This window comes from Amblyomma americanum, chromosome 10, assembly GCF_052857255.1.
Source record: "Amblyomma americanum isolate KBUSLIRL-KWMA chromosome 10, ASM5285725v1, whole genome shotgun sequence".
NCBI lineage: Eukaryota > Metazoa > Arthropoda > Arachnida > Ixodida > Ixodidae > Amblyomma > Amblyomma americanum.
Window position 1 is genome coordinate 37,179,436 of NC_135506.1, and position 14,470 is coordinate 37,193,905.

A 14,470-nucleotide genomic window follows, 5' to 3' on the forward strand; every position below is an offset into this window, starting at 1 on the left:
AATTTCTTCAACGAATCGGCTCCAGGTCGTAAGAAGTTCCTCGTGGTTGTCAAACCAAGCCAGAGCCGTGCCAGCAAGGAAGATAACGACGTTGTGCAGGCGGGCGGTATAGAGTCCCAACTGTTGCACTTGCTGCACCTCTCATAATGTCGAAGATATTCTTCAACATCCTCTTCGGTCTTCCGTGGAATGTACGCGGCTCTCGCTGATGGAGCAAGGCCGTCTCTTCGTCAGATCACTGTATCGGACTCCTCGCCGCCTGCGTGGTAGGCATTGGGAGGAAGTTTTGAGGCGAGAAAGGTGGCAAACCTGCTCACTGGCGAATTCAGGACGTGTGTACTCAGCACCTAGCGTCAAATGTAGCGGATGAAATGAATTGAGTATAGGTGAGAGCTTTACGAATGAAAGCTGGACGACGCCGACTGCCCAGAGCCCAGATGAGTCCGCGCGCGCCTCTCTCCTCTCCTTCCTCAAACTCCTCGGCGTGACAATATATTACGAACAATTATAAACTATGACGTCCACAATTTAAATATTTCCTTCCTCTAGCAAATTGAACATTCGGGCACCTTTGTGCAACAAGCGCAAAAACAGACAATTACTTGACGCGGATTAAAAGAAGCCTTGAGGAAAAACAACTACTCTGCTGCTCAGAGGACTGGGAGGGCGTCTATTTTCCCAAGGAATGAGAAAAAAGTACAACAACAATCAACACGGCAGATTAAAGTATGTAAAGGTGCAGACAAAATTCAATGAGCCCTCCAACATTTTTCAGCTTTTGCGCGCTGTGGTATGCGAATGCGTGTGGTGGGCACTACTGCACGTTCCTATGCAGTTTTTCTTCATTTCTAATGGAACGGAATAGCGTGTAAAGTTTATGCACGCTATTATGCACTGAACCCAACAAAAGTGTACCTGGGCTAAATGCTCTGATCTCACGTCATTAAATTCCGGTAGATAGTGCGTGGTCATGTACTAGGACGAATATATCTTTCCTTAATATGTCACGGTCAAAAACTTTTCTCCTTTTGCTCTTACGAAACGCCACTACATTTGGAGACAGAGCTGTCAAAAACGGTAAAAATGGCGCCAATGCAATATAGTCTTCACGCACGTAAAAATGAACTTTCGTATGCGTTAGGAAAATTCTTCCTAATTTTGAAAAACATCCCACTGTACTTTTCTACGCCCAGCATGCATCCGGCGAATAATGCATGTTTAGAAAAGCAGTCTGACACTAACCTCTTTGCCAAGTGCTAAGCGCTTCAAGCCTGGTAAGGTAGTAGCCAGAGCTGTCGATGTGAGTTTCGCTGCATTTCATAAAAAATGTGTAATTGCTACACATCAGCCCTGATATGTTTATGCAGTGCAGCACTGTAATGAAAAATTCTTTATAATGATTCCCCAGAAATAGCAGAGTGAGCGCTTCACTCACTTCGCTCACTCAGGTTATTGATGATGAGCCATTGTTTCTTGCCTAGTGTTGATTAGCAGGACGAAGGCGTCAGCCGTCACAAAGAGACGCCGCCAACGGTGGAGGTAATGGAAATTCAGCACACTTGGCTCTTCTTCCTCACATACATTAGTCTATTACTGTCTCAGGGGAACGGCAAAATCAAGGCAATCATTGGACGCATCTCACGGACGGTTACGAACGCAGCCAAAGGTATGCCAGAATGATCCGTAGTCTTACCGGACATTTCAAAGAACTGAAGTATGAAATCATTAAGACTTTTCAGGTATACAAATACCATTAAATACACTGTCTAAGCAGCGAATATAAGAATAAGCAAGTTACAAAAGGTGCACAAGGCATAATAAATGAAAGCCTAAAGAAGGGCCCTCAAGGTCACTAAAAGGGCTGCCAAAGTATATGTCAAAGAATAAGTTACTTCAAGGAATTTAACGCCAGTAGTTCTGGAAATGGCGTCAACAACCGCATAGATTTGTTTCCAACTCAAAGGACATGTGCAATTAGTAGCCCTTCAGTCGGATGGAACTGAGGAACGAAGCAGTGAATGCCGCTTTAAGGAGACCCTTCAGGGAATGGCGTCGACGGGATGCCGTGACGTCGCTGTTAATCCACTTAAACCACCGTTAATCTCCTTGCACCAGAACGCAGCCACGGTGCGACTCTAGCGGGTGCAACAGGATTAAGCACGACGCCATGAGAGTCAGTCGACGTCATTGACTCCAAGGCCTCCTTGAGGAGCATTCACCAATTCCTTATTCATTTGCATATGACTTTGGACAAGTAAAGCTGACAAACGATTACGCCTAGATATTCCGTAATCATGACAACAGCGTCCACGGTAGTGAAAACTTCAGGGCCCACCAATGATATGAAAAAAGTAAAAAGTTTTACGCCGGCGCAGAAGCCGACCATGAGAGCATTTTACCCACAGGTAGCTGTCTCTCGTCAGGTACGCCAGAATGGCGTACTTCCACGAAGTGTTCGCACGAGATGTAGCTATGAGCGAATTACGGGAACGAAGAAGGTTTCACTCTGCTCTCCGGCAACCGATATGGCGTCCGGACTATTGCTAGTGCAAACCATTGACTACCCTGCTAGAGAAAATGAATGCGAGGACAGCACTGAGCGGCGATGTGATATACGCACCTTGTGGCAGTTTTGAAGAGTGTTGACAGCTTTCCAAAACCAGCGTTTCCTTTTCTTAGCAAGATATGCAGAGAAGCGAGGCCTAAACCAATGATTCGCACTGAAGCACTTCTTCCTTCATGGCAATGTCACTACTCGCTGATCAGATGGTTGTGATGGTTCAAACTAAGCGATGTAAAAGTACACTGGCCACATATTGCTTTGGCTAGCCTGATTTCGTTTTGAATCACGTAGGAAAAAACAGTATGTGAAAAATAATGTTTAACCTGAAAGATTTAGATTTACTAAAACGATCGACAGCTATAAGATTTCACCAAGGTACCATTTACGTTGTTTTTGTTTCCTGCTTTAATATAAAGACCGCAGAATAAAAGAAAGCTCGCCACTTAAAATATATGTAATTATTTTCACGTATTCATTATGAGTAAAATAAAAAAGTTACTGGAGACTAGGCGTTGCAACTCTGCGCAGTACTCGCCAGGGTTCACTAGGTTAAAAAGGTCGTCAGTCTGAGGGAGAGAGAAAACCTCTATTTAGGCAATTCCCAAATTTCTGTAGACCCTACGCACCACACGTGTATTTTACTGCAGCATTCGAGGAAATTCATTATTTAGGGACACTCTTGATCACATCTGTTGACCTGAAATTGTATTGGGGGCGTTCACTTCAGCGATTTCAGCTTTAAAAATTGACTACTATAAACAGCATTCTTTGTATGACAGCCTCCTGGCGACACCTTTCAAATCAAGTTTATTTCGTATTTACAGTACATGGTTTATGGGGTATATACATCAGGAGGCCCAAAAGTCGAGACTGCAAATAGGGCCTCCTATGGCTACATGAACAGAATACATAAACCGGAGCATGCACAACAATCTAGCTTTGCGGTGTAGATTACGAATAGCGTAGTAAGTAATTAGGAAGTTGACTTTAACTAAGATACGGAAGTGCCCAAACAGAAGGCATATGATAAACTGCACATCTCTAACCAAAAACATTAATTTTAACCCAAAGTTTTGAAGCCGCCTCGGCTCCTTTATCAGGGGTGACTGAGGGCAGCAGCTAGCGTCTTTAAGTATGGAAGGGAGGAGGGGGTCGAAGGAACAAAAGCTGTGATGCGAAATGCACGGGGGAGGGGAAGAAAAGAGGGTTAAGGCTGCTAGTCACGTTGTCGCACTGCGTAGAGGCGGTCAATGGCGGCTTTTTTTCGTTGAGTTGAAGAGCGAAGTCCCCGGGCATATACCGGGGGCAGGTTTCCTTTTGTGTGGTTGAAGTTCGGGGTGGTTTGGATGTGCCAGGATCCCAGAAGGAGCCTTTTGTGGTCATTTGTTTCAGTTCCGAGGATGCAGGTTTCTTCGAAGTTGCTTCTATGGTGTGTGTCCTCGAAATGTTTGGCTACAGGATTGCGCTCTCTTGCGAAGTTGCGGACGTCGTTTTTATGTTGCCGAATTTTTTCTTTGAGATTTTTGCTTTCACCAGTGTAGACTGTGTTGCAGTCGGCGCGAGGAGTTTTTTAGACCAGGCCTTGGGCTCTTTCTCTCCGCGGCCGGTCTTTGGGAACACGTAGGCAAAGCGCAACAGTGTTTGTGGGTTTCTGCGCAACCTGGAGGCCCCCTTTTTTCGGGAACCGGGCGATGGTATCGCTGTCTCCTTTGACATAATATAAAGGAACGTATTTTGGTGGCGGCGTTGGTCTTTGTGCGTTCATTCCTTGGCGCGTGTTGTGTTTTTGACGCCGAATGATTTTTTGAACAAAGTTTTTTCGGTAGTCGTTCATGATGAGTTCTTTGAATATCGTGCGCTGTTCTTTTTTTTTTTCAGAGAACTCATCATGAACGGCTACCCAAAAAACTTTATTCAAAAAACCATTCGACGTCAAAAACACGACATGCGCCAAGAAATCAACGCTTTAAAATTCTAACGGCGCCACCAAAATACGTCACTTTCCTGAAAAAAGCGGGTCTCCAGGTTGCGCGCAAGCCCACAAACACTGTTGCGCTTTGCCTACCTGTTCCCAAAGACCAGCCGCGGAGAGAAAGAGCCCTAGGCATAGTCTACAAAATTCCTTGCGCCGACTGCGACGCAGGCTACATTGGCGAAACTAAAAATCTGAAAGAAAGAATTCGGCAACATAAAAACGACGTCCGCAACTTCGCAAGAGCGCGCAATCCTGTAGCCGAACATTCCGATGACTTAGACCATAGAATCAACTTCGAAGAAACCCGCATCCTCGGAACCGAAACGAATTAGCACAAAGGGCTCCTGGAATCTTGGCACATCCAAACCACCCGAACAAGTTCAACCGCACAAAAGGAAGCCTGTGCCCCAGTATATGTCCAAATACTTCACTCTTCAACTCAACAAAAAAAAAGTCGCCATAAACCGCCCCCCCCCCCCCCCGCAGTAGGACAACGTGGCTAACAGACTTAACCCCTCCCCCTACCCCATGTTTTTCACATCACAGCTTTCTGTTCTTCCACCCCCTCCTCCTCTCCATACTTAAAGATGTGCAGTTTATTATAAGTCTTCAAACCCAACCAGACAGGCAAATCTGTCAAAATGTTTACTTTTCAAACAGAAGACTGCTGTGAATCGAACCCTACTGCCACAAGTTGTCCGACATATCGATATACTAACTACTGTAAGTAGTCGTGTTATAATAACGAATATATATGCAATGAAGAGTCAACATGTCTCTCGAAAACATGAAGACCCAGATGAGATCATTTTTCCTTGACCGTATTCACAAAAGGACGAAATACTCACAGGACGATTACAATACTCCACGATGCAAAATTAGTGGCAGATGTAGAAAGACGCTTTCCGATAGGCAGGCACTGAAATATATATGCGCACACATGTAGTGCAGACAAAACTCCTGGCTTACACACGTCTTTCGTCTCGCTGTTCTCCTATGATTCTTCAGGAGGCTATTGTTTCAAGGCTATTGCATAGAGCTGCCACTGCAGAGACAGCACTTGTACTCGGGCCGGCTGCCTCGCTGTTTCCTCTCCACGAATAGCTGGCAAGTCGTACCACACTAGCTGCTATGACGAAGGGATCCGGGCAATGTGTGTTTGCAATCGTCGGCAAAGCGTCTGAACCGCCAAGTGGTACCGGGAGGAGGCAGAGTGACAAGAGAGCACGCTTGTGCTCGTAGTCACCTCCTGGCTGTGTGTAACCGACTGACACTCCGGAAAGACGGAAGAAGGGTTCAGAAGCGGCTTTCTGTCATCTATCATCTATCACCTTCCTCTTCCTCCTCTCTCTTTCACAGTTACCTCAAGGATTATCACGAATGTCGCTCGAAGTGGAGTCTCGACAAGGACAGTTGAGCTGAAAAATGCCTAAAACAAGGTTGACCACGTTTCACAACGCCCATTGGAGCGCAAAAATGGTTGAATATGGTTATAATGCAACTGCCGGAAGTGAAAAGGTGCTATTAATCAAACAAGAAATTCAAATTTGATAGCTGTTAGTTTTTTTGAATGTAAAAGACTGAATTGCTTATTAATTCTACTAACAAAAACTCGGCTATGATAGCAGAAGTCTTTCTTTGGTCGATCGCAATCGGCACGCTGTGAACAAAAGCAAAAGAAAGCACGCTTGGACTATCTCTGTTACGAACGTTAGCGCATTTAAGTCTTTTTAGAGCTAGTAAGGTTTTATATATTGCATGAACCATCCGTGTTGGGCCACAAGGCGGAGACTACCCCTCCTGGAGCGCCGAGGGCAAATCCGGCCATTACGTCGATTATGTGGTGGTGATAGTAGACGACACGCTGCGCGCAGAACAACAGTGCGCATTGAATGAGCACGGTGCCAAGCGCAATGGCTTGGAGCGGACTCTGGAAGCTCCACAGCCTGTGGACACCATGGGTGAACAGGAACGCCGACACGAAGCCCGTTACGGAGGCGTGACCGGAAGGAAAGGAGCCTCCGGACTTTCGGCTGTTAGGTCCCGAACAGTGGTAGTCAACGACCTCGCCTTCAGCTGACGAGTGTGCTTGGCCACTATATTGTAGCACAGGGCTGCCTGTGATACCTTGGGGTACGCCTTCCCCGATGGTGTGCTTCACAATCTTGGTATCATTAGAGGAGCCCCGGTCACCGGTGAATTTCAGCTTGACCACGTTCACGCTGGGTGACATAATGGTGAATCTGGAAAGTTTTCAACGAATTTAATTTGTTGAATTTCTTGAAACGTTAGGCGAAAATTGTATTCTTAGCGAGCTAACTAGCCTCGTTTTTCAATATTTTGCAGGTGTCAGCTAGGTTGACACTTGCTATTCTAAAAGCAAACTTGGAAACAGTGACAGACCTGTTCAGTGGAGTATTCGGCGTCCTGGGGACCACAGTAGCGCTGGGCCTTATCTTTGAGATCATCGATTCCAGAGTGGTAGGGCTGCCTGATGTCATCGGCAATATGATCCCGTATCTGGAGGAGAACGTCGCTGATGCCATGATGCCTGCGAGTCGATAGAGAATGCGCCCAGGTCTTCAGCCCACTGCGCGATCCTGTTGAATAAGATTGCCTAAAAATTTACGGAAACAAACCAGTGTCGTAGACAACGCCTATGTTTAGTGAGTCGCCTAACGGGAAGCGTCGTTAACCGGTCTGTGTTTGTATGTGTCATTATTCAGATGTGATCTTCCTCTTCTCTGAAGGAACGATGGTTGGATTGTCATAACATAGAAATTGGGAGCTATGGGAATAAGCACACATTTACAGTGGCAATAGTCAGCATCAAAATTTCACTCGGGCACCTAATTGCATTGCGCTTATGACACGATAGGATTAGAAGCTATCGATTTCTTTAATTAGTGCCTTGTGCCTGTCCTTCATGCTTGTTTTTGTGGAACCTAAACGTCTGCCTACACTCAACGAGGCATCTCTTCGGGTAATATAAGTTGTGGTTAGTTGTTTCTCCGAAGATTCCAAGAGGTATCGAAACGTTTAGTCATCGATTCCGGTCTTTCGATGTACGTAACCGACGACACATTTTTCTCCGAAATTAGGCTACTATATCGCTTTCGCGTTAAAAACATAAAAAACGGGAAAAAAATAAGAACAGGATTGTGCTTTCCTTCTGTGTCTTTCATCTTCTATTCTCGTCTCCTTTTGAGCCCTGATTACCATCATTCTGATTAAAGTTATTTTGATCATGGCTTTGATACGAGAATGGGACGACATAGGAGTCTATGATGGTGACTAACGCGAAGTTTTACGCAAAAGGTCATAACGACCGACACTCAGGTTTAATTATTGTGTTTTTCTGTAGCGACATTCTTTGCTAACCAAGATTTTGAGATTCAGCGCCGATTTGAGTGACCCAGCAGCCTCACGCTCGTTAAGGACGTGGATTATACTGGCATTGAAAAAGAAACAAAAGAAACAAGAAAAATGAAAAATGGACAATCGCTGTAATTGGTAATTGAATCATTCTGTTAACGCTAAAGAATAGTACTAGAATAATCATGCGGCGACATAAAGGTAGGCTGAACTGAGACAACAAAACACGAACATCAAAATGAGGAACATGATAGACTAGGTTTATATCACCACGTATTTATGCATCGCCAGTGGACGTCTGTTCTCTGTAAGCGGTATCGTAGAGGAGGCCGAGTTGCTCTGCTGTGCTTTCATGAACTTGGTGACCACCCAATCTTTATTTGCTCCTATTAACGCTAAATTGGAGCGTGGCGTCTAGTACCTTAAAAGTGCATCCTCCTAATCTTATGCAATAATGAAATCTGGTTTGCAGCCGTTGTTGTTGATGATGTTAAGGAAATGCAGAAAGCGTTCCAGGTTTCATCGCTATGATGTCCATCAGTTTGTGAACCACATGCAAGAAGCGAAGCAAATTGACGATTAAGAATTCTGTTCTAATCGGAACCAAGAAGAAAACCTCTCATCCCCTAAAATGAATGCAATTTATACTGATGGGCATGTCTACGATAACCCATCTGAGGTTTCAAATTTTGACTGGATCATCATCTACTGCCTGTCCCTCTCGATCAAAGGGGTCAGCGCTTTCCCCACAGTTTTTGTTTCTGTATCCAACTGCCCCTGATGAATGGCTTAATGCCATTTGCAATGTAAAAAATGCAATCGCCGGGCTGGATTACTTTCGCGCTGAAAACATGAAACTAGTAGTCCACCTAATCGGTGACCCTTTCTCGTATAATAGGAAACCTGATTTTTAAAACTCGCATCTTTTGTCGAGTACTAAAGAAAGCAAAACTTGCACCTATTTACAAGAAAGGCGACAGGAGACATGTCTATCATCCTATCGCAATAATATCGTTCTTCAGTGAAATTATTGAAAAACTTATCGTTGCACGCCTAACGATGTACTTGTCAAAACTTGAAATCTTGTCGCGAGATGAGTTTGGTTTTGAAGCGGGCTATCCTACTGATTTATCGCTAATCTCATTAACTGATGAAATCAAAGCAGCTGTTGATCCTGGTCGCCTGTTTGGCTCTGTTTTCTTTTACTTCACTAGAGCTTTCGACTCCATAAATCATAAGATCCTCTTTTCTAAGTTGAATTCTATTGGGGTAACTGGTCCGACCTTCGGTCATATTTCCACCAACTGCTTAACAGAAAAAAATCAGTACTCATTGCCGAGAGTTATTCTAAATTTGAAACAACCAACACTGGCGTACCTGAAATGTCCATGCTTGGACCTCTATTTTTTCTTCTATACATCTATGATCTACCCAACTGGCTTCACTCCTATAACTGCTTGCTATAGGTGGATAATAGGAGTGTATTATTTTCACACAATTCTATGCATTTCACACATTTGCACATGCTGCTATTGTACCAATCTGTTGTCAAAATAACATGTTCTTTATTATTTCTCTTATCTGTAGGATTTTAATATCCACTTCTCATAAACTATACCAGTAACAGCATCAGTTATCATGATTTTCGTTCAAATTTATGCCGTTGACTCCACCACACTTCTTATAGTTGAACTGCAAAAGAATTTAAAATTTAGCAAGCACAACGACTCTGTAACAAGAAAAGCACCATGCCGCATAAGAATACTAAACAAGATGAGTTCATATATTAATATCAGTATATCGCTTCACCGCGCATTCATAGATAGATCATACGCCACTGCATAAGTTCCTGGGGTGGTACTTTCACAACTCACTTGTCGTTCTTGCAGCATCTCCAAAATAAATAATTATAAATGACGTTCAGTTGTTTCATTCAAGAAGCTTCGCCTCTTCTGCACGCTTATAACATTTTCTCAGTGTCGCAACAGTGTAGGTATTCTTACGCTATTTCGGTTTTTAAGCCCATCAGTGGTGACCTTTGATATCCATTATGAAAATCAGATACCTAAGCGTACTTATACCAACCTCGCATGAAGCAATATTTACTTTCTGCCCAAACCCTGAGACAGTTCCTGCTTAGAACTTGATGATTTTGCTTGTTCAAATGTCTCATTATCAATATTTCAGACTGTTATTACATCCTCGGTACATGTTTTCGGCTTGTGTTTTCGAACGAGTTTCTTGCTTGTTTTCTTTTCTGTTTGCTTCCTTGTAGATCTAAATGCAACGTGGCAAAAATTACTTTCAACAGTTTTCGCTCATCTTTCAGATGAGTTGTTTTCACTTCTTGATAAACTCAGTTCATAACGTGTGACTAGTTCTGCTTAATTTTTTTTAATTACATTGTGTTACTACTTATAGGAGGTACCCCCCCCCCCCCCCCCCCATGTCTCTGAGTTTATGACTCCCTTTGTATTTATTATCTATACTTATGTTAATGTCTCTAAAATAAATCTTCAACCCTCATAATCTGCGTCTCGCAGTTGTTCTCGGCTGCAGCAGACAGGTAGGTAAAAGAGCCAGAAGCCTAACTACTAAAGAATAATTACGTCTTCATTAATAAATCGCTGATTATGATTCCCGCACACTCAGCAAATAAAACTAATTGACTGATAGTGCAGTATGGAGTGCTGCAGCAAAGGTGCTCTTCAACGTGGCGGTGCTTGGAAGAAAATATTATCCAGTTTCTTGATCTAAGCAACACAGATTACGATCACACATACTCGATGTACGTAAAACTGAAAGAACATTCCTAACGTAAGAGCTGGAGTCATCTAGACTGATAAAAAAGAAAGTGACAGAAAACGTTTGCATCTCAAAAGTCATGAAGAAATCACACGATCGAGAATGCAGTGCAGGTTGACCGGCTAGAATAGAGGGGTTGAGCTGACCATCCTGTCACAGTTGCGTTCCACTGATATCGGACTCATCTGTATTTGCCAGGCCTAATATATTTCCAAGATGCTTCAGCTGTCAGGAGAGATATACTTGACGAAGCATGAAAGATAGAATACAGCTGCTACTTCAGTTTCAGTCTGCTGACTGCTCTGAAGATAAAGCTCGTTTTAACAGTGTTGTTTAGACATATTTTTCTTGCATAGTGCTTTTTTCTCATATTGCTTTAAACGCAGGACTTCTAGTCAGAAACATCGCGTGCAAAAGCAGACCAGCTTACTTTTGTTGCCCTTAGTGAATCGTCGAGGTCGCAGTATGTCCACCGCGTGGAGTGGCGCTCCCGGATTGCCTGTGGGTGCTTTAGAGGTCAGCACCTGAGGACAAACCAACGCCTCCGTGCCGTTTGGCGTGAACACGGCAGGACGGCATGAATCGATGAAATGAGGCCTCTTGGCTTTGGTCAGCATCTGAATGGCGAAGGCTACGTTCCCTGTGAGAAATGCACCGCATGAGTGATTTGAGTCCTGGTTTGTTGGCCTCACAGCGCAACCTACCCACGGGTAAAATGCCAATGGAAGGGCTCTCACTTCAACTGTGGGATATCTGCGCCAACATGGGCCGTTGCACCAAATGAGCTAGTTGCTGCTACACTATGATGGTCATTGACGAAATCGCGAGGAAGGTACGTCAAAACACAGTTCCAGCAACCAAAAGACTCGGCGGGTGCTGTGAGGTTCAAGCTACCACCTGATATGCAGGGGTATGATTCTGATTGCTTCTTTCCATGTGCGACAAGACAGGAGACCACTAGAATGAAATTACTCCCTGTTCCGCTTTGTATTCTTTGAAACCAGCTAGTGTTAGAACAGGTTGTGCTCGCGTTTTGCACATTTTCTTCCGCGGCGTTTCCAACACCATCCCAAATGACCATGCAGACAAAAATTGCTTTTATGAGGCAGAAGTGGTGCAAAACTTGGGTCCAGCTAGATTTAATGGCCCGGTGCGCAGTACGGTCACACCTTCCTTAAGATTAATGGTGGAATGCGAGAAAAGTTTTGGACGCTCTTTAGGTGATAAATCGATTTCACGGATCTCATTCACGCTCGCTGTCAGATTGCCGTCAACATCCAACCTTCATGTTAGTTTCTTCAGGGCAACAACTTGTTCGAATTTTCATCTTAGTTAATTGGTTCGTGTAAATTAGTGTTTACCTAATAGTGCCATTATCACTAATGTGGTTCCATTCTAAAATGGCTGGGATTTTGTTGCGGTTGCTGCTTTCTCCATGTGTGCTACGGAACTTATGCCGTTGCCTACGTCGTCCACCACAAGAGTTTGAGCTACAGTTGACGGACAAAGAAGTCCGAGACGAGTCTCTCCGTCGCAAACAATGGCAAGAAGCGAAACGCATGGGACGTACACGGCAGCACTCATTCCATACCGAAGAAAATGGCCGTACTCCTTGAAACGAGATAGCAAGGAAAGGTGGGCTATTTGGTGGGTCGTACTTGTATACATATTGCAACCGCACGAATGAGAAAATACCGTGGAAATTCGATTGAGTTTTTCTTCAGAGACAGGTCACCTTTATACATTCGTCGTAATCACATCTAGAGGACAACAAACAACCATGACAAAGACTTTCAGGTGGGCATTTGTGGCTTTTCATCCAAATATGTGAAGTATTTTTCAGTTACCAAGACTGATATTTTGCTTAAGCAAGAGCCAAATTCTTTCTGAAACATTATGTTTCGAAAATTTCTCTACTAATCTGGCTTTCACATTTCTCGATTTGTGAAAACGAGGCGAGCACTCGTGGCAGTGGCGACAATGGCCGACCAGTTTTCCAGTTGCCAGCTGCGTGCTGCTCTTGATAAGCGCTGCCACCATGAAATCAAGCATAGCACGCGTTTACAGCTGCAGATAATGAACAGCGTAGGATTAACCTGTGACATGATCACCTCAGTGGTAGAAGCCCTGTCCACGGAATCTCGGGGTATACCAGAATACCACTGCAGTTATGCATCGCAACGCCTGAGATCCGTTGACATTCTTCACTACCACCAACTTTCCCATCGTCTCAAAAAGTTAAGGTGACGTCCCGGTGGTTTTTACGGCACCCAAAAAACTTGCTGCCATGTGCATTATGGTAAACAGAAGATTGAAGGTAGAATGCAGCATCAAGTACGCCTGCAGATATCACGGAGACAGTTTTGTCCTGTGCAAAAGTTGGGTTGTTTGTCGAATACCCCTGTCCTATGGCAAATACCACATAGGACAAACCGGATGTTGCATTAATGTCATACTCCAGGAGCACTACGCAGGAGTAGGCTTATTGCCGGGGGTGGGCATCCAGTCCACCATTGTCCCCATTGCCATGACTACAGAACTCGGTTCCGCGAAACGAGAATTTTGAAAATGTTCGTACCACAAATTAGGGGGAAACTTTTCAAAGCATGCTGCATAAGTAAGGAATTTGGCTTCTGGGTGAGCAAAAAATTAATCTCGCTAAAAAAAAAAAGATTTCTCAATTTTGATGGAAATATGTGTCAAACGTACACGCCAGCATGGTGTATTTTGTGATAGTTGTTTGCAAAATTCCAGGCGTGATTACGACGAATGTATAAATCTGACGTGTCTATGAAGCAAAACTCAATTGAAGTTAAGCGCTACGTCTGCCTGTTTCTTTCTGCGTCTCGTATAGTTCGCGCGCTTACAATATGCATACTAGTTGAGACGAGGACCACGCATGAGCTTGATAATGGTTCGCCATGAAAGTCTCGACCATAATTGACAGCAAGAAACCTGCGCTATGCTGTAAAATGGCGACATCGTGGCCGTGCTTCAGCTTCAACACCATAACTCCAACCAATTAAAGTGGCTGCCGTAAACTCGGAAAGATTGCTGTGGCCACTGGTTCCTTTATTTATCCTGGGTTCCCTGATGCCACGTTTAGCCCTCTGCAGAAGGGCATGCACTGCAGCTACTCTTTAAGCCCGCGATCGCGTTGTCAGCAATAAATGGCCGTAGACGCAGTGAGAAAACGCAAAAGTGGAGCCAGGCTTCGTAGTACACCGTTACCTATGGTCAAGCCTCCGAGGTAAAATCGCCGCAGACAGCGGGCTGCCAGGTAGCTCGCTTCCGATGCGCTTGCGTCGGGGCTGCGGAACTCGACGAGAAGGACGACGGCTGTTCCAGACACGACCATCAGTGGCAGGAACTGTGCCGTCGGCAAGCGGTCTGGCAGAAATGGCGCTTGGAGGCTGGGGTCGTCGCAGCGGAAAGGTGAGGAGGGTGCCTTTTTTCCGGCTGCATGCACAGTGCTCGGAAAGGTCCAAGTGATCTGAAGACATATTTCTGAATCCGTTGTTTGTTTACGCGGAAACATCAAGTCATGCGATGTGCGAATTATGACATGGGGTACTTGCATACAAGACGGCGCGTTTCAAAATTTGTCCCACTCGGTGGGTGCTTTTGCGAACAGGAGTGAAGAGGTTGTAAAAGGGCGAATATAAAAAAAGACTTCCATCGTAAGGAACTTGTATTAAAACTCATAAGACACGAAGCCCACGGAGGTCTGAAAATTTAGAAGGGAAGCGTTC

The 14,470-nt window shown here is 44.5% G+C and overlaps 1 protein-coding gene across 1 annotated transcript; it reads right to left on the reverse strand.

The window, feature by feature from the left end:
- Positions 1 to 6,911: 6,911 nt before the first annotated feature.
- On the reverse strand, positions 6,912 to 14,256 carry LOC144108208 (uncharacterized). The gene is made up of 3 exons (XM_077641487.1): positions 13,950 to 14,256; positions 11,149 to 11,358; positions 6,912 to 7,138 (listed from the first exon to the last, which is right to left on the reverse strand). Exons 1-3 carry the CDS (start codon positions 14,254 to 14,256, stop codon positions 6,912 to 6,914), a joined length of 744 nt encoding a protein of 247 aa, XP_077497613.1.
- Positions 14,257 to 14,470: the final 214 nt, after the last annotated feature.

Excerpts from the sequence above, each read along its gene's own strand:
- LOC144108208 (XM_077641487.1), bottom strand. The coding sequence starts at position 14,256 with ATGTTTCCGCGTAAACAAACAACGGATTCAGAAATATGTCTTCAGATC. Across the intron at positions 11,359-13,949 it reads CCTCGGAGGCTTGACCATAG|GGAACGTAGCCTTCGCCATT; the intron begins GTAACGGTGTAC and ends CATTTCTCACAG. Across the intron at positions 7,139-11,148 it reads ATTCACTAAGGGCAACAAAA|GATCGCGCAGTGGGCTGAAG; the intron begins GTAAGCTGGTCT and ends CTTATTCAACAG.